The sequence below is a fragment of the Heterocephalus glaber genome, unplaced genomic scaffold (genome assembly GCF_053883595.1).
Source record: "Heterocephalus glaber isolate CG9 unplaced genomic scaffold, H.glaber_assembly_v1.0 deba00001531, whole genome shotgun sequence".
NCBI classification, from domain to species: domain Eukaryota; kingdom Metazoa; phylum Chordata; class Mammalia; order Rodentia; family Bathyergidae; genus Heterocephalus; species Heterocephalus glaber.
The window spans coordinates 17147888-17175239 of NW_028258329.1; the positions used below are offsets into that span (position 1 = coordinate 17147888).

The window sequence follows — 27352 nt, forward strand, 5'->3', positions numbered from 1 at the left end:
CCCTGCCCCAAATAATATATGTAAGTATTTTTTGAAACACTCATCACAGCCCAGTATTCAACTTATGGACTATCTTTAAAAATCACACAAGCTTCTTTTACCCTCAGTAAAGCAGAGTCCCAGTGCTCAAGATGACATTAGATCCCATGATCTTTCCACACTTTTGGAACTGCCCAATTTCAATCCACCTTTAAATGTGACACATTTCCCTATCATGCAATAAATCCAAATAAACCAAGGACATTGTTGTTTTATACTTTATTTGAGAACAGACCCTACATAAACTATGTCAGGAGGATACAGATCTACACACAATTTCATCAATCAATAAATGGAGTAGTTAACATAACAGTAACAATATGATACTATGAGAAAGACAGACACATGACCAAGGCATATTTATAATTCTCACATATGATTATATTTATATTGGAGATGAATATATACATATATACATGTACATGTGCATATACATACATATGTCCATACATACACACACATATATACATATATATGTATAAAATGTCTCTAAACAAAAACCAAGAAAAGAGTTTGCCTTCTTGCAGTAATTAACCATTTGAAAGTGAAGAATGGTTGGTTTTCATTAGTGTCATGGTGTTAAATCTCGGCCCCCACATTGAACTTCAACACCCATAGATTCTGATGGAGACACATGTTTGCCCTGGGATGGAAGTGTGAGGGTGAAGAATGGCCAGATGGTGTGGGGTCGAGAGTGGAGGGCATGCACAATGAGAAAAATGACCTTTGGTGACACCATTAAATCATCCTTTTGTATTAAACATAAATTATTAATACAGTTTAAAAAAATAATTTTCTGTTTTCTTTTGAGGTTGAGGAGGAAGGGTGGGATGGGGAGTAGAGAAAGGATAGCACTTGCCTTTTCAATGCATCCTAATATCAACTGGGAACACACCCCCTCCACCCTGGAGCCTTACTAAGTTACAATTTTTTTCTTTTTATCTCTTTCTTTCCTTTTCTTTTTTTTTCTTGCATAAGGACACCTTTTCTTAAAAGTTTTACTTATGCCCTCTCACTAGACTGATTCTCTAAGACTTGTCATGATGCAAATGAAGTTAGCATAGCCAATGGATTAATTTTTCTTAAAATAACAGAAAGAATGAAAAGATACATCAAGGAAAAGAAACTATTAGTTAAACCAAGTTTTACTAAAACCAGTCACCTATATTAACAACTTTAGGATCCAAATCATGGGCAAAAAATCACGATAAACACTTTGCAGTGACCTGGGGGAAAATCAAACAAGTATCATGAAGAAATATTTTTGTATAGACTAGAACACAGAAATAATCATTTGAGCTTAAATAAATGACATAAGATCTACTTAAACATGTTTCAACTCTGCTTCTGTCAAAGTCTTCACTAATTAATGATGACTTGGCAATGCAATATCCATTGTTCAGTTTTAACAATATCCATTTTTAATGCCACACTGTGTTATTTTTCTTAAACTCTGCAAGGAGATTAGATTGGCCCTAGAACAAGTGTACACATAGAGCATGTGGCCCATATGCCAAATGCACCATTGTTCAGCAGTTGCCATAATCCAGCTAACCTGTCAGATAGCCAATATATTTATACAGACACTGGGAAATACGTAAACACATGGTATCAGACAAGACAGAATCACTTTACAGATATTTAGTAGAGAAAGCTTAGGGATAGGGGATGAAAATCAGTTACAACAGCACCCAAACTTCATTTGCAAAATTCCTATCTGAGAACATAATATCCTACTAATGCACTGAAGTAGGTACCAGCTGATTTTCCAGATATTGAAAGTTTGCTGCACAACATCAGCCTAAAGATAAAGGGACATGTAATGTCCAGTAGGAAACAAATAAGTGTATATCATTTACACGGCAATAAATCCTTCATTTCCCTTGAAATAAGATATGTAAAGTAGCACTTAGTTTAATACAAGTTTTGTTCTGCTTTAGACCTAGCTGTAAAAAGCCATTCATGCAAAAAATTACCTCCAGTTTTAGCTGAATATTTAAAGGACACTTCTCCTGAAAACAAGTCCCTTACACTTAGGAAAGGGAAAAAAATCCCACTTAAGACAGCCAGTGCTGGCTGAGAGTGGAAAATACAAGACTTTGGTGTTTGTTGGGCATTTGCCTTAAGAACCCAGAAGTAGCACTGAGCTTACCTCTGAAAAGAGGGCTAGAAATACCCTTGAAGATTTTAGGAATTTTCCAGAAAAAGTACTGACAACCTTTATAGGGTTTGATCCTCTGGCATATTCCCTCCTGAGGCTTCTATTGGCATCACCTGTACATCTAAAAATGCTTGCTCAGCTTTTCCTGCCTCATACTACCTTCCCAGTGGCCAGTAGATCATTTGTTCCAGTAACAGTGATTTTCAACTCCTTCTTCTCTGTTCTACAGAAAATAAAATCTTCTTATTTCTGCTGGTCTTTTCTGTCTATGTCCTTTCTAAATTAGGATTGTTCCATGATTTAAATATAAATCAAAGCTTTCATATTCTAAAGGATCCAGCAGAGAAACTTTAACCTTATTCACCCCAGTGAGACTCATGCCATGGCCCTTCCTGCATGGCAAGTGGAAGTATTGGAATGGGTTCATTTCCCTTAATCTATCCTTAAAAGAAATCCTTATGTTCCTCCTCTACTATCTGTTAAAAATTATGATAATTAGCAGTGAAGGGGAAGAGGAAGTGAGAGAAAGGATATTGTGGAGCATTGAGTCTTGGGTAGCCTAGAGGCAGAGAAAGTGGAACCTATCTAATATCTGTGAAGTAGGAGACAGTATTTAAGATGAAATCTGCAGTGGCTGTCTCGCCTTCTCACCATAGGACCCATCCTGACATGAATTGAAAGGATGCTTGCTGCCAACTAGTCAAGAAAAGACAGTGCTGCCATAGGATGTCTATGTATTATTCTGCTATATGAAAACTGGCCAATCACAAAGCAAAGTTGACAGCATGTACTTCTGCTACTCTCCTTGTCTCAGTGTACTCCATTACTCTGGCCTGGAGACTTATTTTCTGAGGAACTATTTTTATTCTGTAATTGTTGAAGGCAAAAACAGCTGCTGACCAACAGAAAAAATGGTGGATGTTGAGAGGCAAAGCAAGGTCCCTCCTTGAGTCTACAAAATGCCTAATAACAACATAGCTGGGACCTTATGTATCTTCCAAGTTCATTGATTCAACCACTGTGAATATTGGCTCACTCCATATGCCCACTACATCAGAGACTTGTACATTGTGGGGAATATGCAGAAATTTTAAAACAGAAAGTGATCTCCTATAAGGAATTTACAAGCCAAGTGTGTCTTATATAGATTTTTTCAGGGAGTACCTGTTCCAAAGTGTGCCTATTATCTGAGCATCTTTCCAGCTCTCTGAGCCAGGAGACCTGAGTAGGTCCAAACCCTACTATTTGTTAGTGGTCAAGAAAATAACAGAAACAGCTAACTCGGGCTGGGGGAGCAAAAAGCTGTTGTAGGTTTGGTAATGAATAAAAGATGCAAGCACCTAATCTTAAAACTTCTTACAAGTTGAGGCTCAGTGGATAGGAAGTAAAGGAAAAACCTGTTCTTCCCTGTCTAGAAATGCAATCAGGATAGCAGGTCCTAGGGGAAGGGTGCTGTCCCTGGTTCTGAAAAACAGACACCCAGAAGTCATTGCAGAATTTGCACTCTGGGATAGGCACAGCTAGAAGCTCCGCCTATCAAACTGAAAAGTCTTTTAGCGGAGGCTGGCCTTAGGAGACAGTCCTTAAATCTTTTTCAAAAACTCTCTTTTTTCATACCATTTCAAACAAAAATAGCCCCAAAACTACACTAGTTTTTCTGTGGGACAGAATGCATTGCCAAAATACTGGCAGGGTAGTGCACTTCAACCTACTCCCCATTCAGGCCCTACAGGGTTATCCCCTAATATGAACCAATGACCCTGTGCCATTAGAATAGAAGCCTATAATACATGCAGAGGGGGTCTGCAGATGCTGCCTACTGACTTTTTTTGTGTGTGATACTAATTGCAGGTGGCAGATTAATTTGGCTTGCTATGACTGAATGTTTCTAAAGGAAATATTTGGATAAAACTTTACTTTGTACAGAAACATAGGACTCTGGGTTCCTCTGGTGCTCTAATTTTACTGCCACATTTCTAGAAACTGAGCAGAGTTTGTACTGTTATCAAGAGACAATCTAAACTCATAAACAAGTGTTTCCTATCTGCTTCCACACCCTCAGCCACACACATACACACACTCACACACACACACACACAATCTCAACAACTAAAACAATCTTGAAGGACGTGATTCCTCCCAGAACAGTACACCTCTTTGCTCAACAGAACAGCACTACTGTTTTCTCTCACATTCAATGTGAGAGTTTTCTTGCCCCAACTTGCTTTTCTTTCATTTTAACTTGACAATTCCCTCAAGCTAACCCGCTGTGGTCTATACACATAATCAAAAAAGGTCCTTGATGCTGTGGGGTATCAGAAAAATAACAGAAGTCATATAGAGTTGTCTTCAATTTTGATGGGTTAGGGGAGCCCTTGCTTTTAGACCTGAACTGTAAATAATCTTTTCTAGCCATGGAATGAAAATATCCCAGTGGCCTCACAAAAGGCTAAACTTTCAGACAGGGGAAAGAAATCAAACACTAAGATAGATTCTAGCTGTTCCTGCAACATAGAATTTCAATTTTTCCATATTTAGTGAGTTACTTCTCAAATGATTGTTCTGCGATATTCAACTACTAAGTTGTGTCTCTAGGAAGTTCTACAGTGAGACAACTTGGTGGAGGCACACTTTTCCAGTGCTATGAAGGGGCTCATCTCCTCAAAATTATCCAAATAAATTACAAAACATCACCCTGAACCAGCTTGCCTTCTCCAGTTTTACACCATAACTTGAAAAAAAATAACCCAATTTGGATTCTCATTTCAAAGAAAACGGATGCTTTCTGCCTGCTGGACAACTGTAAGAGAAAACTTACCCAGACCGAGGTCTAAAACAGAGGTGTTACTTTCCCATATAAGAACAAGATTGAGCACAAGGTAAAAAGAGAAAAGAGAAGCTGAGATATTCTGAATTTTAGTTAAGCATTTTTTAATTTCCCAGCATTTTCGATACTCACCTTTATTCTGATTTGCAGTGGTCAAAATCCTTTTAATAAATGCACAGCATCTCATCAAATATATCACACCTGATGATTACTTGGGAATTGAAAGGAAATAACATTTGAAAGATTTATCTTGCCAAGTAGTCACCACTGCAAGCTATTTAAAATAGTGGCTGGCATCATAAACTCCTGAGATTTTTTTTAGGGCTTAAATGACATCACTGCTGTCGCCTTGGTTATCTGGTCTCAGGATTTATTGTCAAGGGCTTCATTTTCAGCAAAACCAGTTCCTCAGTGGGATTTCCACTCACACCTTTTTAGTTGTCCTTGGGGCTATTAAAAGTGTTGTCTAGTGTTTGGTCTTTGCTAGATCACTTCTTTCTACCTTACAGTTATTTCCCCATGTTGAGATCATTGGCCCTAGAATGCTTCTAGATTGTTATTACTTCAGTTCTCCCTGCAAAATTAGCTCCACCACCCAATTTATTGAGGAAGCTTTGAACATTCTTATTTCACACCTACAAAAACTCATAAAAGCAATAGTGAGTGGTAAGAAATGACATGCAGCAAGATATGCCAATTCCCTAAAAAAATTTCAGGGTTCTAAGCCTGAAAGTAAAATCTACTAGCAGTTCCTTTTCAATGACAGTGCCAAATGGGTAAAACAGCCCTGTTTGCTTGTGTTTTCTAAGGCATTTTCCATTACTACATGCTCGATGGTAAGTCGAAGGAGAAAACACTAATGACAAAACATTTAGGAACCAGACTTCAGGATGAATTAAAAGAAAGTGCTCCTCCAAACATAGTGCAATTTAAAAGCAGCAGCTCTGAGCTCCCCACCCAACAAGACTGTGTGCAACATCCCTCCCAAAGAGTGGGTTCTACATACTTGGGGGACTGAACAGCCCACAAACACTTCAACCACTGTGGGCTCATCCAACAGGATGACATAACAACCCTCTGTGGCAGGCAGAGAGTTGTTAGCAGTGGACTTTGTTTTTGTTGGTTTGTTGGTTTGTTTTGTAGATTAAGAAAGAGAGGCAAAAAGATCATAATGCTTTTTCCAAGGTCGCTCAGCAAGACTCTGTCTCCTAGCCCTATTATCTCCACTCACCATTTTCAATCCATCTTGCTATTTCATCAAGGATAGTATTTAAAATAGATCCCTAAGTCTTTTCTAAAGCAATAAAAGTGAAAAAAAATTAAAATCTCATTGAAAATATTAGTAGGGATCAGGAAAAGAACCAATATTAAACTATCCCTAGAGGGTTGTTTTTTTAATGACTTTTTAAAATCAGGGTTTGGGTCAGACATGAGTAATTTGTTTTGAATAGCAAATGTGGATATTAGTATTTTTCAGAGGGACTGAAGGGAAAGGGCTGAAGCATCTATTGATACAAAATGATTTTGAGAACGGAAAGCCTAATCTCCTACCTCTTGGGTGAGTTCTTCTACCTCAGGCTTTCCTAGCATGTTAGGGTCAATTCTGTTCTTATAGTATAAACCTTTCTGATGCTATCACAATAAAGATTTAATTCAATAGAAAACAATCTCGGGTTGTATCCCACAACCAAGATATGAACACTCCTTCAAATATGCATGCCAGTATGATAGTCACTCCATGAAATAGAAAAATACTTGACTGAAGCTCTTAGTCGATAATGATGTAGTACGCCCACGATCGTAGGGATCTAGATAGAAATGAAAACCATGTTTAATATTTACCAATATATTTAACAGTCAGAAAACAAGAAAGAGCAATTAGATGAAAAACATATTTGTAGAAAAGCCTCCCCTTTCCTAACCAGAAGGATGAGATGACTTCAAATAGACAGAATGAGGCATTGTAATAGTCTTGTGGGTCCAGAGTCTCTTGTGCAAAAAAAAAGCCTCTGATGAAGTGCTAATGAGGAGCTAATCACTTGGTCCACAGAGCTGGAAAGAGACTGATGGGTGGGAGAACATACTTGTTTCCTTCAGCTGAAATCTAAGGCTAAATCCCAAGCATGGCTGATGTTCAGACTAGGGTAGAGGAAGATGAACAACTAGAGCTTTCTCTGGCTTCTCAGAGATAGGACTTGGCCTTTCAGGGGTGAGACAGACAGAAAGTATTCAGTTTGGAAAGCCTTCAAAAGAGAGCTAAAAGAGATATATTGAAGATGAAAATGACCAGAGTGTGGATGTTTGCAGACTTGCTTTAATGGAAACCTTGGTACTTCATTGGTAACTGATCTGAGCAGTGAACAAGAAATATATTTGGCTTTCCCCATCGCTGCAATCACAGAAGGGGAGCAAGCCTGTGACCAGCTGCCAGCTGCCCACTTCAAACAAAATCAGTCCTACATTGGCTCAGAGAATTGAGGTGACTTATGCAGTTACCCAGCCAAGGAACACCCCATGCAGCCTGCTGGCTTCTAGCTCAGCTCTCTTCCTTCACCCTGTGCTAGCCCTTTCACTTCACGGTGCAATCCTTTTGGAATGTTTGAGTTTTACACCTGACTATTTCAGCCCAAAGATAGAATCAATAACTTGCTTACATTAGTTCACATTTATATTTATACACACTTAATATTTATTACACAAGCACTATGTCTTTTTTTTAATGTCTTTTGCCCCACAAAATTAAATAAAAATTGAATCAAACGCTAGTTTAGTTTTTGTTTCTACAAAGCAAAGTAATCCTGCCTTTAAATATGAAGATTTTGAGAAAATCAGAATTTTCCTGCTCAAAAAAACCCCACCTACTTTGCAAACAATCCAAAGTGTAAAAGCCAAGGGCTGTGTGTTGATGATAAAAGTAGAGATATATCAAAGTTTCAGAAAGCAAATATGTGATTCACACTTATTTGCACACACAATATGCACACAGTGGTCAATGGAAGCAACCCAACTGGAACATCATGGTTTGTACACAGACAAAATTACTGAGGCATTTGTGTGCACATGAGTGTGCATATAACCAAGCATCGTGACATAAATAATAAAATGATGAGTGGAGTTTGAACTACATGAGCTCAAGCATCTAGAATAAAACACAGTTCTGATAATTGCTTTTAAACAAAGTCAACAGAGTGCCTTTGTATGACTGCAACATTACTCAGCCCAGAAATCTATTTCCCCTATCAATAAGCCAAACACAATGTCCTTGGCTGGAAACTTTCAATTCTCCTAAAGAAATATCTAAGAACATACAAGGAGATTCTTACTACTCATATTAAAGACAAGAGACAAAGTAGACAAAAACAGTTTTAAAGAGATCAAAATCCCAGCACTCTGGGAGGCTGAGGCAGGGGGATGGCAAGTTTAAACCCAGACTAGGTAATTTAGGAAATTAGTGAAATCCTGTCTCAAAATATACAAAAGGGATGGGATGTAGCTCAGTGGAAGGCTCTGGGCTCAAAGTCCAGTAGCACACACACACATAGACACACACAGTCAAAAACAGAGATTCAGAATCATAAAAATTGTAGGGTTGGGGTACAGTATTCTAACATCTTGAGGGAAGTTTCTACAAAGGCCTGTGATCATCTTGAACATTTCCACAGAGCCAGAGCCTGAAAGGAGGTGAAGCTAAGCTGAAAGCCTTTTCTCAAAACTTTCAATGTCAGTAATGGCCCAAGTTTGTAGAGAAGTTGTGATCTTAGCTTTAAGGTTCATGGGGCTGCTGCATCTCACTGTGGCATCACGCAGTGAGTGAGACAGGGCTCAGTCTGTTCCAGAGCTCACTGCGCCTTAAAGAGAGTTGACAAACTAGTGCTCTGAGGACAGCTCCATCGCAGGGCCTAGGGAAACACCTGTGCAGAGCACACACTTTCATCCATCAGAATTCACCCACCACACCTGGCTGCAGTCGTGACCTTGTTGCATCTGGACTTTGAAGCTCGGAAAGAGTAGGGGCTCCTGAGCAGGACTAACTGATTCAGGACACTAATTTTCCACAAACCATTTCATCCCTTTGTGTGGCATCATGATATGCTACAAAACTCCTTGTCATCAGCCTCATGGCTTCCATACCTTGATTTGCAGCCCCCTTAGGGAAACTCAGTAGGATGACAACCACTGTCACTCTGCCTGGCTCAACACTGTGGGCAGAGAAAGGCCAAAGCTCCCTTTCTTAGGGTGATACCCCAGCCATGGCTCCTCTACTCCTGGAGGCTAAACGTTCATGGACTATGAGAAGAGCAGGTGGGGAAGAGAGGCAGGTTGTGGAGAGCGGGCCATCAAGGGTTCCAGACGGAATTTACAGAGACACGCCACATGCATCTCAATGAGCTTTGCAGTAAAATTCACTGCACAGAGGTTAATCTAGATGTCAACATTGTCTGACAGCACTGAAATTACTCCTGGGCAGGGCTCCTTCAGAAGTCTTAATATAACAGTCAATTCCATCCTGCCTGCAGGAAATGAAAGTTTTCTGCTTTGTGTGTCGAATCATTCAGCGCCAATTTTCTCACTGTTTGAAGTCCAAACTGTTTGTGGTCATGGGATTCACCTCCTATTAAGACTAGCATGGAGTTTGAGAATCTGGATTGTCTGTCCTATGGAAGCAGGAAGATAAGAACCAAAAGAAAAAGGGAAATGAAAAAGAAATAAAAACTTCTCTGCTATAGACAGCAGAAATCAAATCACCTGGACCAGGTTTGTTTATCTACCCCAGAGGCAGGTTCAGAGGCATGAGGTAAATGTCAGGTAGTTTTTAAACAGAGACAGAACATAGACAGATCTTGGGGTGAGGAGTGGATACTGAGTAACTGAATGTGCCCTATCATTTAATATATTACGAAGTTCGGAGTTTTTAAAATGTAACCCCCACAAACTCTTTTGAAGTAAAAAAAAAAAAGACTGACTGGAAAGTTTATATTTCTCAGTGAGTTTGGGGAATGTTACATTGAAAAGGATGTCAGAGTATACACTAGACATCTGGGTTCCGTGTCTAGCTGTAGCCTTGCAAAAAAGATGTCTAAATTTCTGATCTGCTAAGGTGTGAAGAAACCAAATCTCATAATATACTAAAATCAAAAAGCAAAACTTTAGAGCCTGAGTGCTTCTTAGAAATAAATATTGAAGAGGATTTTCCTTGCCTATGTTGTCTTGCTATATCTATAAGGAACTTATCACTTTGTCTGCTAAAAGTACCTCTTGAAAGCTTGGACCATGGCACTGCACACAAAGCAATATATTCCTGTGTGATTAGGGACAATTCACAGAACTTACTATTTTCTTTTGAGAGACAGAGCTCACTTTGTTGATTTAAGACATTGTTCCCCACTGCAAATATCAAACCAGGCCTTACTTTAAACTTGGAACTTAGTAGTTTGCTAAAAAGGAAGAGAAATATGAACTTCATTACTTTGGTCTAGAATTCCTGTTAATTCCACTCAAGGAACTTCACCCTCCACAGATCTCACTAAGAGTATCTATGATGGCACATTGAAACTTGGGCCAGAGGCATTTCTTGTTTCAAAGTATAAATATTTTATAGGCAGCCAAAAAAAACTGTTTGGAGAGAATGCACCAGGCAAACAGAAACCCTGTAAGAAGCCAAGATTTAGACCCCTTCGGGTAGAGCAGCCCACGCCAAGAGCAAAAGTCCTAACACCCAATGCAGTGACAAATATTCAGCACATAGAATCAAGTCAGTAATGCCTTTCAGAAAGAGTGATCAAGCATCAACATAGCACATTCCATCTCTTCCATCCCTCCTGGGGATGGATACGTCTGCAGTGAGTGACTTCTATATCACCCCAATGGAAGGTGCAGTGGAAACAGTTCCTGTGTGGTGATGTATTAAACAAACAGGAGTAGTGATCTTCTGGTGCTCAGAATGTTATTGTCAAGACAATTTAATCCAGGGAGCACCAAATGATCAAACTTCACAAGATGACAGATTTCCCATCAGAACCATTCCAAACCTCTCTGAAGTCAGTCTCATCCACGGGAAACGTAAGGTGCAAAGGGAACCCCAAATTGGAATCAATTTGCTGACTCCAAGAAGGCCTTCTCTGAAGCCATTCCAACCAAATATGCTTATGCGTATACACGTACAATTTACATATGCCCGTATTTTCCTAGTAAGATACTTGCAATGACATTCAAGGCATCCCAAAACATTTTCCAGAGCCTGTATTAATATTTTACTAATTGTGTAGAAACTTAGAATTTGCCTTTAGAACCTATTGAGTATTGGCTGAAATGATTTATTTGGTATGAAAGAAGGTGGAGCTCAAAGACACAAAGACATAATGAGTGGCTACAGTACTTAAGGCCTAGGCTTCAGGTGCCAGTTTTTGCTCTAAGGCAAATACCACTGGGCATTCTAGAGGCTGGCTTCCAACTGAAGTGGACAGGAGACATGTCAGGAGCACTGGAAGGCAGCAATCTGGATTGCTGGCATATGGGCTCACTCAATAAGCATCTGTCCATGTGTCCATGCTCTAGATTCTGAGTAATGCATTGGGAAGACCCCAAATCTCATGACTGCTCATTGTAATAACTACACCTGGAAGTCAAAATCATACTACTACTTTTTTGGTTCAGAAAGGAGAGCAAAAAACCCATAGTCCATTCCTAAGTGCAGAGTGAGAGAGTGGGTAAAGACTCTGCAACTTTAAACAACCCTCCTTTCCAACATGTTAGTTCCTTACAATTAGCATTTTTTAAAACTCTGTTGGTTATTAACCCTGAGTTCTAGATGCCAGTGAGGGGTGGGCAACCCTGTTCCATATTTCAGAATAATTTCTGCCGACTTTGGGCATGTCAGAGCTGACTGGGAAATGATGACTAGTTCAAGAGGGTATGCTGGTGCAGGTAATCTCTCTTGAACAGTACAGATTTTGGGGCCCTGGCCTCTCTGCCTAGCTGCCTCCACCCATTGGTGGATTGGTATATCCCACAGACAGACAAGCCGCTGAACTTTCTTTTCTTGCCTTCAATAATCAATTACTTGCCATTGGTAACTTTTTTTATCCTATCCCTCCTTTCCTTTCAATTTATTTCTAACAAGTAAGCCTGGGGGGGAGGGGGGCGGAGAGCAGAAGGGGACAGAACATATCTTTTTGGAAAAAAAAAAAAGCTGAAATGGCCCCAAGGATATCCAGTTTAACCTCTTAAATGTCTCAGAAAGAAAATTGGATAATTTGAGAGATTAATTGATTTAGCCAAAGTTACCTGGGTAACTAAGAGAAAAGCTAGGAATTGTGATCTTTCTGATGTTTCCTGTACTCTCCTAATATAGCTGACTCTTTCACTTCTGAGATGAGTCTCATGCAGCCCCAGAAACTGGCAGACAGCTCCTCTGTTTCTGTTGGTTTCTATAGTATTTAGCACCAGAAATACTTGTGCTAGTGTATTCCACAAAGTAAGCATTGCCAGAGAAGAATGTCAATGTTCAACCTGAACCCAGAAAATCAAAGGACATTTTATCTGTCATAGGAAGCCTCTGTCCAAGCATAATTTGAGCATACCTGCTGAGTGGAGGAAGCATCAAGTCCTGTTGACTAAGGGAGGCTTAGTGTCCTCCAAGGTCCAATCAAAGTTCAGGGATAAAATTAGAGGGCAGCACTTGGGTCATGTTCAAAGCCAGAAAGTACAAGGAGGACCCTTGGCCATGGTACCTTGCTCCAAGGTGGACATCTGACAGCAGGTCACTTATGTTCAGTCTAGAATGGGACCAAGTGAGGACAGCATGGCCAGGGCATCACCCTCAGTTCCCTGGAATGTTCACACTTTGTCACATTGAGGTTGCTTCAAACAAAGCTGTCAGATTCCAAATTTGCCATCCATGCTCTTTTAGATTGTAAAACATTTTCGGCAAGGGGAGTGGGTAGAATACGCTGGAGCGGCCACATTGGCTGACCAGATATGATTTCAAGACTCATTTAAACACATTAGGCTCTTTAAAAATAAATACATAAATAAATAAATAAATCTTAGTGCTTTTCTTGTACGTAGAAAGACTAGGATGGAGAACGAAAACAAATGCTTTCTGTGGGTCTAGAGTAGTCTTGAACATTTCAGACTGTGACTTGTGAAGACATGGGTATAAAAGAGAAGAAGACTTTCCTATCAGAACTGATCCCAGCACAAACCTAGTGCACCCTCAGAGGCAACTGTCCTCACTCACGCAAGGCCTGAGGAAGGCTAGCCAGACATTGCAGAGTGATGCTGAGAAAACATCACACAGTATCTTGATGCTGTTAGAATGTAAGAATTCAAGCCAGGCGTGGTGGCACATGCCTGTAATCTCAGCACTCAGGAGGCTGAGGCAAGAGGATCCCCTCAAGTTCGAGGCCAGCCTGAGCTACATAGTGAGTTCAAGGCCAGCCTGAACTACATAGTAAGACCCTGTCTCAAACAAAAAAGAGTGAGAATTCAGAGTCAGAACAGGGCCAAAGATTAGCAAGGACATCCCTTATATCATAGATGGGAACCCAAGACAGTGAAGCAAGTCTTACTGGTCCTGTCTCAGTACAGGAGGAATAATATGCTCCACACACCCCAGGCCATCAAATAACTATTTAATTTCCATTGCCCTATTCTCTGCCTCCTTTATGCTCTAAATTTTTTTTCATTTTTTTATACCTGCCTTGGTTAACATGTATACACTACAGAGAGCAGCAAGAAAGTAGTTAGAAATAGGTCCTGTCTCTCTACCTTTCAACTCTACCACTCTCTCAAGGGCACTCTTCCATAGGTGGCTGTATATCTAGCACATAGCCAAGACATGACCCCAGTGGCAATGCACAGGGCTGTGGGACTAAGACAAGGGCAATCTGACAAGCTCAGTCTCCTTCAATGCTTCTTGTTTCCCAAGGAATTATGTTCTCTTATTTGTCTGTAAGGACTCAGTGCACTGACTTGTAACCCTCACACATTCTTCACTCCCAGTTGTCTGCTAGACTCCAATCCATTTCTTCTCCCCATTTTTCTCAGCCCATCAGTGACTATGAGGTTCTCCAAACACATAGTCAAGATCAAAGCCACATGGTGCATGTTGAAAGAGGATATGTGAGAAGGACAGCAAGACAGCACTGAAGGACCTCAGGCCCCCTCCAATCATTCCCTCCCTGAACATCTTTCCAGATCAAAACCAGACTGTGCCCTTCCATCCAGCAGTCACAACCCCAACACAGACCAAGGGCCTCAGGTGAAGCAAAGAGTAGAATAATAAGAGAAGTAATTGCTGTGGGATAACAAAGGGTTCTCTTGGGGTGGTCAATTCTTAAGCTTTCCCCCAAAGTCCTCAAAGGCTAAGTGTACAGCACAGTGAGAAGATCCACCCCCACCTCGCATTCACCCAGTTGTCTTCCCTGTCCAGCTGAGTAGCCTTGCTCACCCCTGAATCCCAACTGTGGCTAAAATCTGAGCGTAGCTCTTCTCTATCAGAATAAAAACATTCTGGGGTCTAAGTACAAAAAGCAAAATCACAAACACATAATTCAGTCCTAACTCACACAGGAATTCCCATACTTTAGCTGCTTTCAGCTGAACGGGATACCCAGGCTGCAGACAGTTCTCTAGCTGGCAGGAAAGGGAGCAAATCAGAGGCTTCCAGGAGGAATCAGTTAGGAAAAGGTCAGTTCACTAGTAGCTGTGTGCTTGGGTTGAAGTGGATGGGCCTGGTGCCCTGAGAGGGGTACATCTTCTCCTCTCCAGCAGGGGGGCTCTGTGCATTTCCTTGTCTTGTGTCAGAGTGGCCAGAGATCTGCTCTGTTGCTGTCCTTGGCAGCAGCAGGAAGGCAGACATTCCCCGGTGCTGCGGCACAGGGCGCTGGCCCTAGCCCAGATGTTTCATTCTCATTCCCTGGTCAGCGCTCAGTCCTCATTAAGATGCCAAGCCTTCGGCACTGGCCACTCATTGGACATCTCCCAGAGAAGCCTCAGCCCCTCCCCCAGCCCAGCCCACAAAGGCGATTTCTCAGTCCCTGCCTTTTCACAAGCTCATAGGCAGATGCATCAATCCTTCCAGGGGCTGGAAACGTGAGGAGAATGCCAAGGGGCCTGGTGAAGGGAGCAAGTACGTCGCTTCTTCCCCGCTGGCTCTCACCTAGGCCACTGCCTGCCTCCCAGAGGCCCACACTGCCTCATCCTCTCACCAATCCTGGATTCCTTCCCTGGCAGTGGGGTTCACTTAGGACTTAGTAGTAGCCTAGGAGGTAGGGCAAGGATATAGGGAAAGAAGGTAAGAAACAGGACCAGAGAGCATACCTAATAATGACCAATGACCAATTAAATCTTTTGCTATCCGGCTCCCAAAACCTGCTTTGTCTACTTTAGCAGACAACAGGAGGGAACCTATTTCCCACCCACCCCAAAGCTCCGGAAGGGCCTAAAAATGGAACATGGGGCCAAGGAGTCTTTCCAGTGAAGGAAAGACATGTGGCAGTGCCTTGTCAGGGTTCGGGTTTCAGCTATTTATTCTTCTGTGGTTCTTTAGTCCAGAAAGCAGTTCTTCAAGCTCAGAGGATAGACTAACAATGAATCTAGCAAGGATCGTGGGTGTGGTTTCCACTCAGGATGGATGCAGTCTGCTCTTGTCTGGGTTTTGTGGTGTTGCTTGTTCAGTGTCTACTGGTAGGCGCCATCAATGCTTCTCAAAAGCATCAAGCTATACCTGTAGAACAGACAAATCAGAAAATTGTCCGGAAGTGGAGACAAAGGAGAAGGGTGCAGAGGCAAAGGTCAGGGTAGCCTGGTGGTATTCTCAAGGACCCTGGTCTTCTGATGCCACTTCCAGGCCAAGCAAGGCCTAGCAAGCCTGCCAAGGCGCCTGGTAGCAGCACTCATGCGCAGCAGTGATTTTGCGCCACCCTAGCTCCTCCCATCCCAAAGCAAAGATTGTCTCTCTTCAAGGTCAAGATCTGCTAGGAAAATCCTAGAGCTGAAGTAGCACAGTCCACAGCTTAAGTCAAGGGAATTGTTCATATGCGTTAATAATATTCAAGATTTTCTGAATCTTTAAAGTCTTACGGTTTTCTAAATCAGCAGCTTCTCTCTGTATTAGAGAAGGTATTCTCTGTAGATATAGATAGATAGATGATAGATAGATAGATATATAAATATATATATATGTATATAGCCAAACTGCCTTACAAGGTTTTTGTCTTTCCTTTTTTTTTTTCTTTTTTCATTTTGTCAGTGTTGTATGTGTAGCAGGCACTTGAGTTTATATGAAGATGTTCGCTTCAGTCAAGGAAGGAAGAAAGGAGTTGTGAGGTGGTGAAGGGAGGTGTGAGGCAGGGAGAGAGGAGGCAACAGAGTATGAATTTTTGACCACCAGCCGCCACTAGCCAAGAATGTCCAGGTAGATTGGGGTGGCCTTCCCCAAAGCATGGAGGATTTTGTAGATCTCCTTGATGTTCAGCCGCTGCTGTGGTTCCCTCTGCCAGCAGCCCAGCATGACATCGTACACCTCTTTGGGGCAGACTCGGGGCCTCTCCAAGACACGACCTTGGGTAATGCACTCAATGACCTGAAACAGAGAGGAGAACAAGGAAGTTATAGTCAAAGGCCCGCGCTGGCCCCGTGGCTCCTGCCCAGCAGAAGGCAGCAAGTTCATCGACAGTGTCAGTGCGGAACGGAGTATCCCCAAGCACAGGTTGCAGGCAGTACCTATTTTCATGTGGGTCTGTGTAGTGGTTCTGGGGACAGGGATGGGCACAGGCTGGTAGAGTCCACAGCTGCTCTTTGAATACTACCTCTTGGGCCAAGCCTACATTGACAGTGCCTCCCAACATACCCTTTTCCCTTGTACTAAGTCGTTCATAGTCCTGAACTTCATCTGGGTTGACTGAGTTGCACTCCTTTTCCAGTTGCTTGTGGTGACTGACTTCTGACCTCTCCTTCCCATTTTTATGAGTCCGTGTGATTTTAAAACCCCCTTAAAGTAGCTCTGCCTGCTTTGGCCCAGGCCTACATATTTCCTGTTAGCTCCCACTCCTCAGCACGTTCCCCTCTCAGCCACAGCCTCTGTGTACACCACCAGGCTTGCTTCTGAGTGCAGGACCTTTCTCAGCAAGGCCCCTTTTTCCCTCTTCTTTGCACTGAACTATATATCTTGTTTCTTTAAAAGTCTTTTTTGGTTTTTTGTTTGTTTGCTTGCTTGTTTTATTTTGAGCTTTTATTTTGTATTGAGTTTTATAGTGTTTTGTGCTCAGTTCATTCCTGCTTTAGGCATTGGGAATTCTGTTCACTGGGAGGCTCCTGGGGATTGATATAATTTCATAATTTTGTTCTACATTCCTTTTTGATACTTCAGTATTATCTTGGTTCTTGTATTTACTTTGCCAGTCCTAGTACTGGCCATTTCTTCAGAAAGCTTTGTTTACTTTTATTAGGGGATGGTACTGGAAACATATCTGGCCCCTAATTGTGCTCATTGGATCTTGACTCTCACAACTGACAAGGCAAAGAAATATGTGTGTATTCTAACCACACACATACACCTAACTGTAAGTATTTTACGCGGAACAATCTGTGTATATATTAAACTAAACACAAATTTATACTGATGTCTCCTGTCAATGTGTTCTGATCAACAGTCTTTAATGCTAGGACTCACCTCTTGGCTTATCACTTTCTGCTAAGTTGCCTGTGCAAGTCAGTTAACCTCACAGGATCTCATCATCCTTATCGGTAAGATGGGAATCAAATATCTCACTTGGCCACCTCCTGGGAGTATCATAAGGACCACATGAAACCAAGAAAAGGAACTTTATGGTTCAATATACTAAAAGGCCGGTCAAAAGCAGGAGTAGAAACAAAACAAGTTAATGCATGGCAGACCACTTGAGGACCAATACTGTAATTTGCAATTTATTTCTATCTTGGGGGGTAGGGGTGGAAGGGAACACTGTGGATCAAACCCAGAACCTTATGTATGTTAGGCCAGTTCTTTGCCACTGAACTACACCTGCAGCCCAAGGCTGAAACCGATTATGTGAATTTTCAAGGTTTCATCTGTCATTTTTAGGTTTGTTTTAATCTCTGTCTCTATTGCTGTGTAACTTCAGGCAAATTACTTACCCAGAATTTCAGTTTCCCCACTGAAAATTGTTTGTGAAGATAAAAATAAACAGAATCAGCTCTAGTTCAGTAGCTGAACAAATGTCCCTCTTCCTTGTCCCCATTAGTCTCTATTTACTTGAGCAACGGAATTGCTTTTCTTTTCTCCTTTTGCCTGCGTGTGCTGCCCAACCCTGCCTTGTCCTGGGTATTGTTTCTTGTCACTCTGACCTGGAATGACCTATCAATCCACTGAGTGTCGGCACCCTCCTGGAGTCTGTGATGGCCCACTAGGCCCGTTTCTCTGCAGGGCTGCTAGGTCTCCAGCTACTTTTATTCCCCACTGGTATGACAGCCCAATTTTCACTCCTATTACTTTCACCTCCACAAAAAAGGGTCCAATTCAAGCTTCAGTAGTAGCTGCTGATGCTAAGATCAAAAGCATTCAGTAGCGTCTCTTCTAATGTGATACTATCCATGTTGTCAACTTCTACAGAGAAACCCACTATTAGTGACTGCCAGTACCTGGCTGCTGTGATGGGTGGAGTAGGGGAAATGGCTGGGGCCAGAAAGCCTGCCTTCAAGCCAGTGCCTCACCAGGCAGCCTTAGAAGAAACCCCAAACCTCCCGTTAGCTACTGTGAGGCAGCTCAGGTATCCAGGACAAGTTTTCTGCTAAGACCAATAATACCCTGACTCCAGAGCCTCTCTTTAGACTACCAAACTATACAGATGCTGTGCTCAGGCATATGTATGTGCATGTCTGTGTGCACATGTAGTAGCCATGTGGATACCTGTGCAGGCATGTTTCCCACCCTCCAGGAATGATAGTATTTTTAAAAACACCATCATGAATAGATTCTGAAACACTCTTTCTTTATCTTAAAAGGTTGTCAAAGTATTTTGTCTTACTTTAGGAAATGTGGTTAGACCCCATTGAGCTTGTGAATGATAAGAGATCACAGATTTAAAGAACAGCCTTCTTTTCAATGTTTGAAATTCACTAAATCGAGTGGTCAGGATATAGGAGAGCAGGGATAGACACAGCTTCTAAGGAGGACACTCTGCTGAATATTACAATAAGAGTGAAATACTGAAGAGCCTTTGTGTTTGTGTTTTACCAGAAAATAGAAAACCATAAAAAAATTGGAACTTTCTATAGGTCAGCTGAGGTGGGAGATTGACCCCCTTCCTGTCTGTGAACTATACTAATCCCCTGGGCAACATAGCCCTGATCCACCCATAATGGAGAAGCATCTGGATGAATTTGGAGGCAGGAAAGCCCTGGGACTAGACCCCAGGCTTTCTCTCTGCCCCAGAGATCTCACCTCTGATGCCCTGGCTCATCTACTCCAGGATCCCAAGCAACCTCCTTTCCTTTGTCCTGAATCTCAGTGGGTGTTTTTGTGAAAATTACTGACTTCCTATAGCTAAAGCACTCAGAAAAGTTCCTGGTGTTAAATGTTAACTACTATTAAAACTCATTTACTAGTATTTTATAGTTATTTTAAGTTAAAAATATAAAATATACTGTTTGTTATCATTAAGCTTACCATTTTGATTTATTTTATTCCTGGAAACTCATACATAACTCAATCAGTTATGTGAAATGGGCTTTCTCAATTCACCATCCTCTACATCCCCGGGCCTGCATGTCTAAAACCACTGGGAACCCAGATTATTTGGGCATACTAAAAAGTAGGTGTTTCCACAAGATGGCACAATTGAAAAACTCATAGTTGTTCTTTGTTTTCATTTTCTGTCTTAGTGAAACATTTGTGATTTTTAAATGTAGCAGAACAAGCAGAACCATGACTTGTGTCTCAATTTAGACATCTGATTTCATGGTCTTTTGACAATTATTTCACATTCCTTACAATCACAATTTTTTCCCCTGCAGAGAAACTTTCTCCTCCTGCTTATACCTATATTCACTCTGCTGGCTCCAAATCCCACCTCATATTTTTTACACTATGTCCAATTCCAGGACTGAGATCTCTCTTATCAACCTGCCTCCAAATCAGGATTCCTAGGCTCCCCCCACCTCGTTTACCTCTGTGTTTGAGAGCTGGAACCAGGGTTGCTTCCCATAGGTGAAGATTTCCCAAAGGATCACCCCGAAGCTCCACACGTCGCTCTCCGTGGTGAACTTTCGGTACATGATGCTTTCAGGGGGCATCCAGCGGATGGGGAGCATGGTGTGTCCTCCTACCTAAAGAGGGTCAAGAAAGAGGTGCACAGCATGACCAGATAGCCAGAATCAGTCCTGCCACTCTGCACTCTTCACACGTAGACACACTCTCTGTGCAGCAAATTCTGATAGCCACAACTTTATGCAACTTATAACTGAGAGTGAACAGAGACACAGACACCTGCATCTACTATACTAAGACAGCTAGAATAGCAATTACACGTAGCACCTGAGGGAAGACAGACTCCTCAACCTTGGGTGTAAAGAAAGATCACCAAGTGATCTGAAGTGAGAGAGAAGGCTGCAGAATCTGGTACTACCGTAGAATCTTAAAATATTCCTTGTGAGGGAGTCCAAAAGGAAATCGGGAGAATCACTGAATGACTCACCAAGTATCACACACACCAAGCCAGACTCATTGGCCAAGGTGAGGAAGACACAGTATACCTGGCAATCCTGATGTCTTAGAATGTAGGATGTCAAAAGAAGTAGATAGAGAAGCTCTAGGAGCATGGATAACCATGTGCTAATATCAGGTAGATAGGATAAGAACTCATGACAGTTTTTACTAAGAGCTCACAGGTCAATAGGGAGGCAGTCTTCAAAAATAACCCAAGAAAGACATCAGCCACTTTGGGTTTATCCATCTGAAAGCCAAGGGCAAGAGATAGTGACTGACAAGGGCAAACCACAGGGTATCCTTTCCTGAGGAAAACGTTAGGGAGAGCCTCATTGCCCAGCAGGCTAGAGGTATTAGCGTAAGTGGAAGAAAATTCACAGCATGTTTTAAAACTCAGGAACTAACTGCATCATTGCTAAATACAGCTTTGGAAATTGGATTTTTTTTGGCTGATACATGGAATTTGTTGGTACAAAAGTGCTTATCACTAATTAAAAAAGAGTTCTCTATAGGTGTTCTTATGAACTATTAATATGAATTTTTCATTTGCATGGTAGACAAGTTGGAGGAAAAATAATAATGAGCATTTTAGGAAGAATGAATTGGGAAGACTTGTTTCTAAAAAGGGAAATCATGTTTTCCTCATCTACTTGAAGTATTTTAGAAGATAACTGATAATAATGGGTTTGTAAAAAGTTATTTTGAACCTGAGATTTTTATAATCAGGTAAGTCTGTATCAAGAATAAAGACAACGAAGGTGTTTCTTTTGAACAAAGCAGAGACTCAGACATTTTACTACACACAGCCTTTCATAAAATAAGCAGAAATTAAGTGAGGAGGCATTCTAGAAAAACAGAGGAAAGGATCTAAAATATACTATGACTTGGAAGATTATAGACAATATAAAGCAAAATGTCACAAAATACCAGTTAAATGTAAATAATAATTGCAATTATTAATACGATACTAATAAGGGTTTCCTGTAAAATGGAGATGGCAAGTAAATAACAATAGTACCAATAATGCTAATAGCACTACAACTTCTATTGCTAACATTTATCTGAAATGAAGCTCCCAGATAATTTCAACAATTTCAAGAGCAGATATAGAAATAATTAAAAGCCTGATAAAGGCTTTATCACTAGAAAGTAGAGAAAGGAGCTTACAGATACTGATCAATTGTTGATTATAGCAATTTAAGTTTAAATATGCTTGCTAAAAGTTTAAAGCAGCTTGTAGAAGAACAAAAATAGTGAATTTATTCCTAACCAGTTTTAGGAAAATATAACTAAAAATCCTTAACCAGTACCAAGAAGACTGTAAAAAGAGAAAATAAGAATAGTTATAATAAGAAAATACAAAATGAAAAAGAAGTTTAAAGATATCATTGTAGACAGTAAATATAAATGGGTTATATTACCTGTTAAGAAAATTTTAGGAAAAAAAATAAGATTCACATTATTTTGAAAAGCCAAATCTAAGCAAAATTTCAAAAAAATATTGAAAATAAAAGGATATAATAATGAGGATATAAGGATAATAATAATAATTATATAAGGATATATAATGCAAGCAATGAAATAAAATATTATTGCCCTTGTATATGCATATACATGTATACGTTAGCATACAAGTACATATATGCATTTATGTGTACTTATGAATATACAGGTATCCATGGCCAGTTCTTTCATTGATTCCTATGCATTTTCTATTGTTTCACATGTGTATTTGAAAAAGAAATTCAGAAAGTCAAGAATGAAATAAAGTGGTTTGTGTCATTTTTATACTACATTTAATATATTTAAAGATGGAAAGTTCACCATTATGATAATCATGACATTTTACACTCAATTAGCATAGCAATACTATATAAAATAAATATAAAGAATATATAAACTTGGCATAGTAGCACATGCCTCTACTTCCAGTGCTCTGCGGGGCTGAGTGAGACTGAAAGGTCAAAAATTCACACTCAGGGCCAGGGATTTAGTTCAGTAGTTCTGCCGCCTCCCTCGAAAGCACAAGGTCCCTAGTTCTATCCTGGTGGACCAAAAAAAAAAGGAAAAAAAATTCACACCCAGCCTGGCAATTTAATGACTTAGGGAGACCTTGCCTCAAGATACAAAAATACAGAGGGCTGGGGATGTAGCTCACAGTGAAGGTCCTGGGTTTCATCCTCAGTACCCCAAAAAATTACACATATTAAATTATATATATAAATATAATCTTTGTATATATTCAAAGAAAAATAGAGGACTATACTATATGAAAAGTAAAAGACAAGTTACAAACAATATTAGATATATAAAATTATATATACATAATTATATATAATCTTTGTATATATTAAAAAATAGAGGACTATACTATACAGAAACTAAAAGACAAATTATGAATAAAAGGGAACTGGCAAAGCTATTACTATAATGGAAATCTAAACCACTTTTCACAAATTAAAGGGTCAAGATGATAATATAAATGAAAATACATTTTAAAAACAAAAATAATGAGTTTCAATAAATAAAAATATGTTGTGACTGTGTATGTCTATCAGACTGCTTAAAAAATTTTCAGGTAATAATTTTAAATTACATTTAAAAATTTATAAGGGCCAATCACATATTAAACCTCAAAGGAAATCTGAAATTTTAAGACAAAAATACATATAAAATAAAAATAAATATTTTTATATCAAAAAAATTAAAATAGAAATTAACAAGGAAAGGATAACATTTTTTTTTTTTTTTTTTTGGTACCGGGGATCAAACTCGGGTCCTCACGCTTGAGCAGCAGGTGGTGAAATCACTGAGCTAAATCCCTGGCCCAGGATAACATTTTAATAAGTTCACTTTTGGCAATTGAAAAACTATTTAGTAAAGAAAACAAAAATAAATTTTAAATTATTTATTATAATGCTAATCAAAATCCTATTCATTGTATAATAGGAATTTAGCTAAAATAATTCTTGGAAAAACTATATGAGCACTTAAGTAATTATATTCAAAATAGTTAAAATATAACTAAGCTCAATAAAGTTTCAAAAATAAGTTAGTAGAGACCTAAAAATAAATTCAAAGAAAGGAAGAAGAAAAACAAAATAAAATAAATAGATAGTTTGGAATGGAACAAAATAAAGCAAAACAAACAACCAAAAGAGACAAAAAGCAAACATAATCTGTACAATCAATTGCTAGTTCTTTCAAAAGTTTTATGACAAGTACCCATGACAAGGTTAATGAGGGATGTAGAGGAGAGAAATATAAAATGCTAAGAATAATTAAACAATAGTTTGAAAATTTAGAGGCAATGATTGATTTACTAGAAAATAGTAATGAAAAGTAGAAAAACAATATAAAAACAATTAAAATTCCAGCACAAATAATCCATACATTAGAAATACAAGGTCCAGATGGTTTTAAGGATGAGTTCTACCAAAATTTCCTATCCTTTTTATATTTTTGCAAAACAAAAACAATATGGAAACTTTCTCAAACCACTCTCTTTGGCTTGAGTATCTCTGACAACAAATCAGTCACTTTAACATATAGCCTTAATATATAAATACAGAGAGTAAGAACAAGTCAACAATGTATCGCAAGAATCCCATGTTATAATTCAATAAGATTTATAATATAAATTCAAGAAGGCCTCACCCTTAGGAAATCTGTGTTTACATTTACTAAATTAAGATGAAAGAAGAAAAAAATCCTTTCAAAAATGCCTAAACTTTCCAATACTCTTTTCTGATTAAAAGCCCTAATCCATTAGTAATAGAAGGTAACATTTTTCACTCGATATGCTACATATCATAATAACTGGTAAAACATTAGAAATATAGAGGGCTTCTTCTGCCACTGATTTTATGAAACACTATCTAAAAGATCCTAGCCTCAGTGGTTCCACCACATGCCTCACAAGGGCAAGGTCCCGAGTTCGATCCCCTGTACAAAAAAAAAAAAAAAAAAGATCCTAGACAGTGCAATAAAATAAGAACTTAAAAATGAGATAGAAAATATTGAAAAGGAAACAATTAACTAAAAAGCAAGTAAATTTGTTATCTTAGGAAGTTACCCAGCTGTAAGAGGGACACATAATAGCCAAAATATTCTCATACCAGTGGCAATGACTTCAGAATACAATGAGAAATAACATTGTTTGTACAATAGTAATAAAAACATTTAAAATACCTAGATATAAACCTTAACAGAAAACTGTCTAAATAAAAGTGCTGAAAAACATAAAATCAAAATAAATGGAAAGTTTTATTATTTCTGTGAATAAGAAAAATATCATAAACCTCTCACTCCTCCCTCAAATTAATCTAAAAGTTCAGTAAATGCAACCCCCAATGGAATGGTATATGAAAATTGACAAGATGAATCCAAAATTCATCTAAGGTAGTAAATATTCAATAAAAAATCTTGTTGAAATAGAACAATGATGGAGATTTACTCTATCAGCCAAACATTTTATCAAACTACATAATGAACACACTGTGTTTTGGTATAGGGATAGACAAATTTATTAATGAAACAAACTGGAGAGTCTAAAGGTTGACCCAGGTATAATTATTGAAGTTTAATAATATGAAATGATGGGTTAGTAATTAAAGTGTTGGGACAATGAACTATTCATTAAAAAATACACTTAGATACCTACCTCACACCATATACAAAAATCATTTCCAGATGGATTAAAGAGCTAAACATAAAAAACAAAACAATAATAATATTAGAAGAAAACTTACAAAAATATATGTATAACCTTAGGAGTGGAAAGCCTTCCTACAAAGACATACATGTTCAAGAAGCCATAAAAGGGTAAGATTTAGAGATACTGCTTATAAAATTAAATACTTTTGTATGGCCAAAGAAAAAATAATCATAGTTAAAAGACAAATGACAGAAAATATCTGCAATATATGTAACAGGCAAAGAATTAAAATCTATATAATAAAAGTAGTTGTTCAAACTAATTAGAGAAAACAACTTAACAGAAAGACAAGTGAAGAAAGGTTAAGAGCAGATGACCCACAAAACAGATACCAATGGCCACAAACATGTGAAGAAATACCAAATAAAACAACAGAGACACATATTTGAATGTCATTTGAGAAAAACTGAAAAGGACACATGTTATCTGGTGCTTGAGAGGGTGATGAGGACTTATTCGCCCATGACACTGGTGAGATTGAGAGGTTTTTCTGAGGGTAGATTCTTTGTAAAATCTGTCTACACTAAAGATGCAAGTGGCTTCAAACCCAACAATTGCACGTGAAGGAGTCTGAGATAAATATTTGCTTATATATGCAAAAATATTTGGTTGAAGTCAGTTATTTCATTGTTTCTAAGGGCAAAGATGTGTTTGTTCATCATTAAAAGTGTATGCAAGAAATAAAGTAAAGCTGTGTGCACAGATATGTAAACATGTCTAGGGTATACTAAAGTGTAAGTCATTGAAAACATATTTTATTGTTCTCATTCATTTAAAAAGGGGTATGTGGATACATCAGCATCTCCTTTAAGCTGTGTCACAGCCTACATGAAAGCCTAAAAGATTTACTACGTGGTCCTTTGTGGAGAAAGTTTGATACACTCTGAATCAGACTCAAAGGAATACAAAGATTGGAAGACATATTTTTTGGTTTTTTTGGGTTTGGGGGGGTTTTTTTGGTACCGGGGATCGAACTCGGGTCCTTGTGCTTGCAAGGCAGGCGGCGAAACCACTGAGCTAAATCCCCGGCCCTGGAAGACATATTTTGTTTAATTAACAGAGATATTTTGTTTTAGCATTATCAAAATACCAATAATTCTTCAATTCCAATTATCATTCAATGTTAACATTTCTCCTACGTTCTTAAGTGCTTTAAGAAAGTTTGATCCAAAATAAATCTACGTATTGCAGTTAGAAATGTTTCTTAGGTCTCAATCTATAGGATTCCCCCTGCCCCACGTTCTTTTTGAGCCATTTGTTTCACAGAAACGTGAATGTTCTAGTTCAATTCATTATATCCCCATGGGTCATTTCACATGGACTTCAGTCTACTGCATTTTCTATAATCAATAATATTTGATTATACTGGTCAGTTCCTAATCAGCTCCAAGTTCTGCAACACAGCAAGGGCAAAGTAGATCTTTCTTTCTGTTTGGGGATTTTGAGACTAAGCAGTGGATTCAGTCTGATCACTCATCATGAAACTTCCTTTCATCTAACAATTTTAGCTGTCGCTGATGATCATTACCCAGGTCCATCCATTATTTCTTTAGTGGTTGCAAAAGGGTGACATTCTAATAATAGCAGTCCCTCTGCATATATTAGCTGGAAATCTTTTATAGATAAAAATGTTCCTTCATCAGTTACTGATAACAGCTTATATAGACAGGCAAAATGAATGCTTGATTCTTTCCCTTTATTTACTAGTTCTTAGAGTAATGAATTCATTCCCTACCATTCACCATAGGTGACCAATGAGAACACCAAAGCTTTTGTTTCTGAAAAACATCATCAACACTTGCTCCTTTTTAACACATATAAGTGTTTTGTTCTACTGTAGCTCTTATTTTTGATGCCTGGTGCCCCATCTTTGGTTAATGATAAACTCTTGAAAGATAG

The 27352-nt window shown here is 39.1% G+C and overlaps 1 protein-coding gene across 8 annotated transcripts in view; it reads right to left on the minus strand.

Moving 5' to 3' along the window:
- Positions 1 to 243: 243 nt before the first annotated feature.
- Positions 244 to 27352, minus strand: part of Ntrk3 (neurotrophic receptor tyrosine kinase 3) — a 381061-nt gene continuing 353952 nt past the window's right edge. For 4 of the 8 annotated variants that reach the window (XM_087188362.1, XM_087188364.1, XM_087188365.1 and 1 more), the window contains 2 exons: positions 20199 to 20357; positions 244 to 16614 (listed from right to left, as the gene is read on the minus strand). In XM_087188362.1, the coding sequence (XP_087044488.1) occupies positions 16429 to 16614; positions 20199 to 20357 (345 nt within the window). In that variant the 3' untranslated portion in view covers positions 244 to 16428. Of the gene's footprint in view, positions 16615 to 20198; positions 20358 to 25395; positions 25442 to 27352 lie in introns of all 8 variants that reach the window. The other 4 variants (XR_015441744.1, XR_015441746.1, XR_015441745.1 and 1 more) reach the window with 4 other exon arrangements.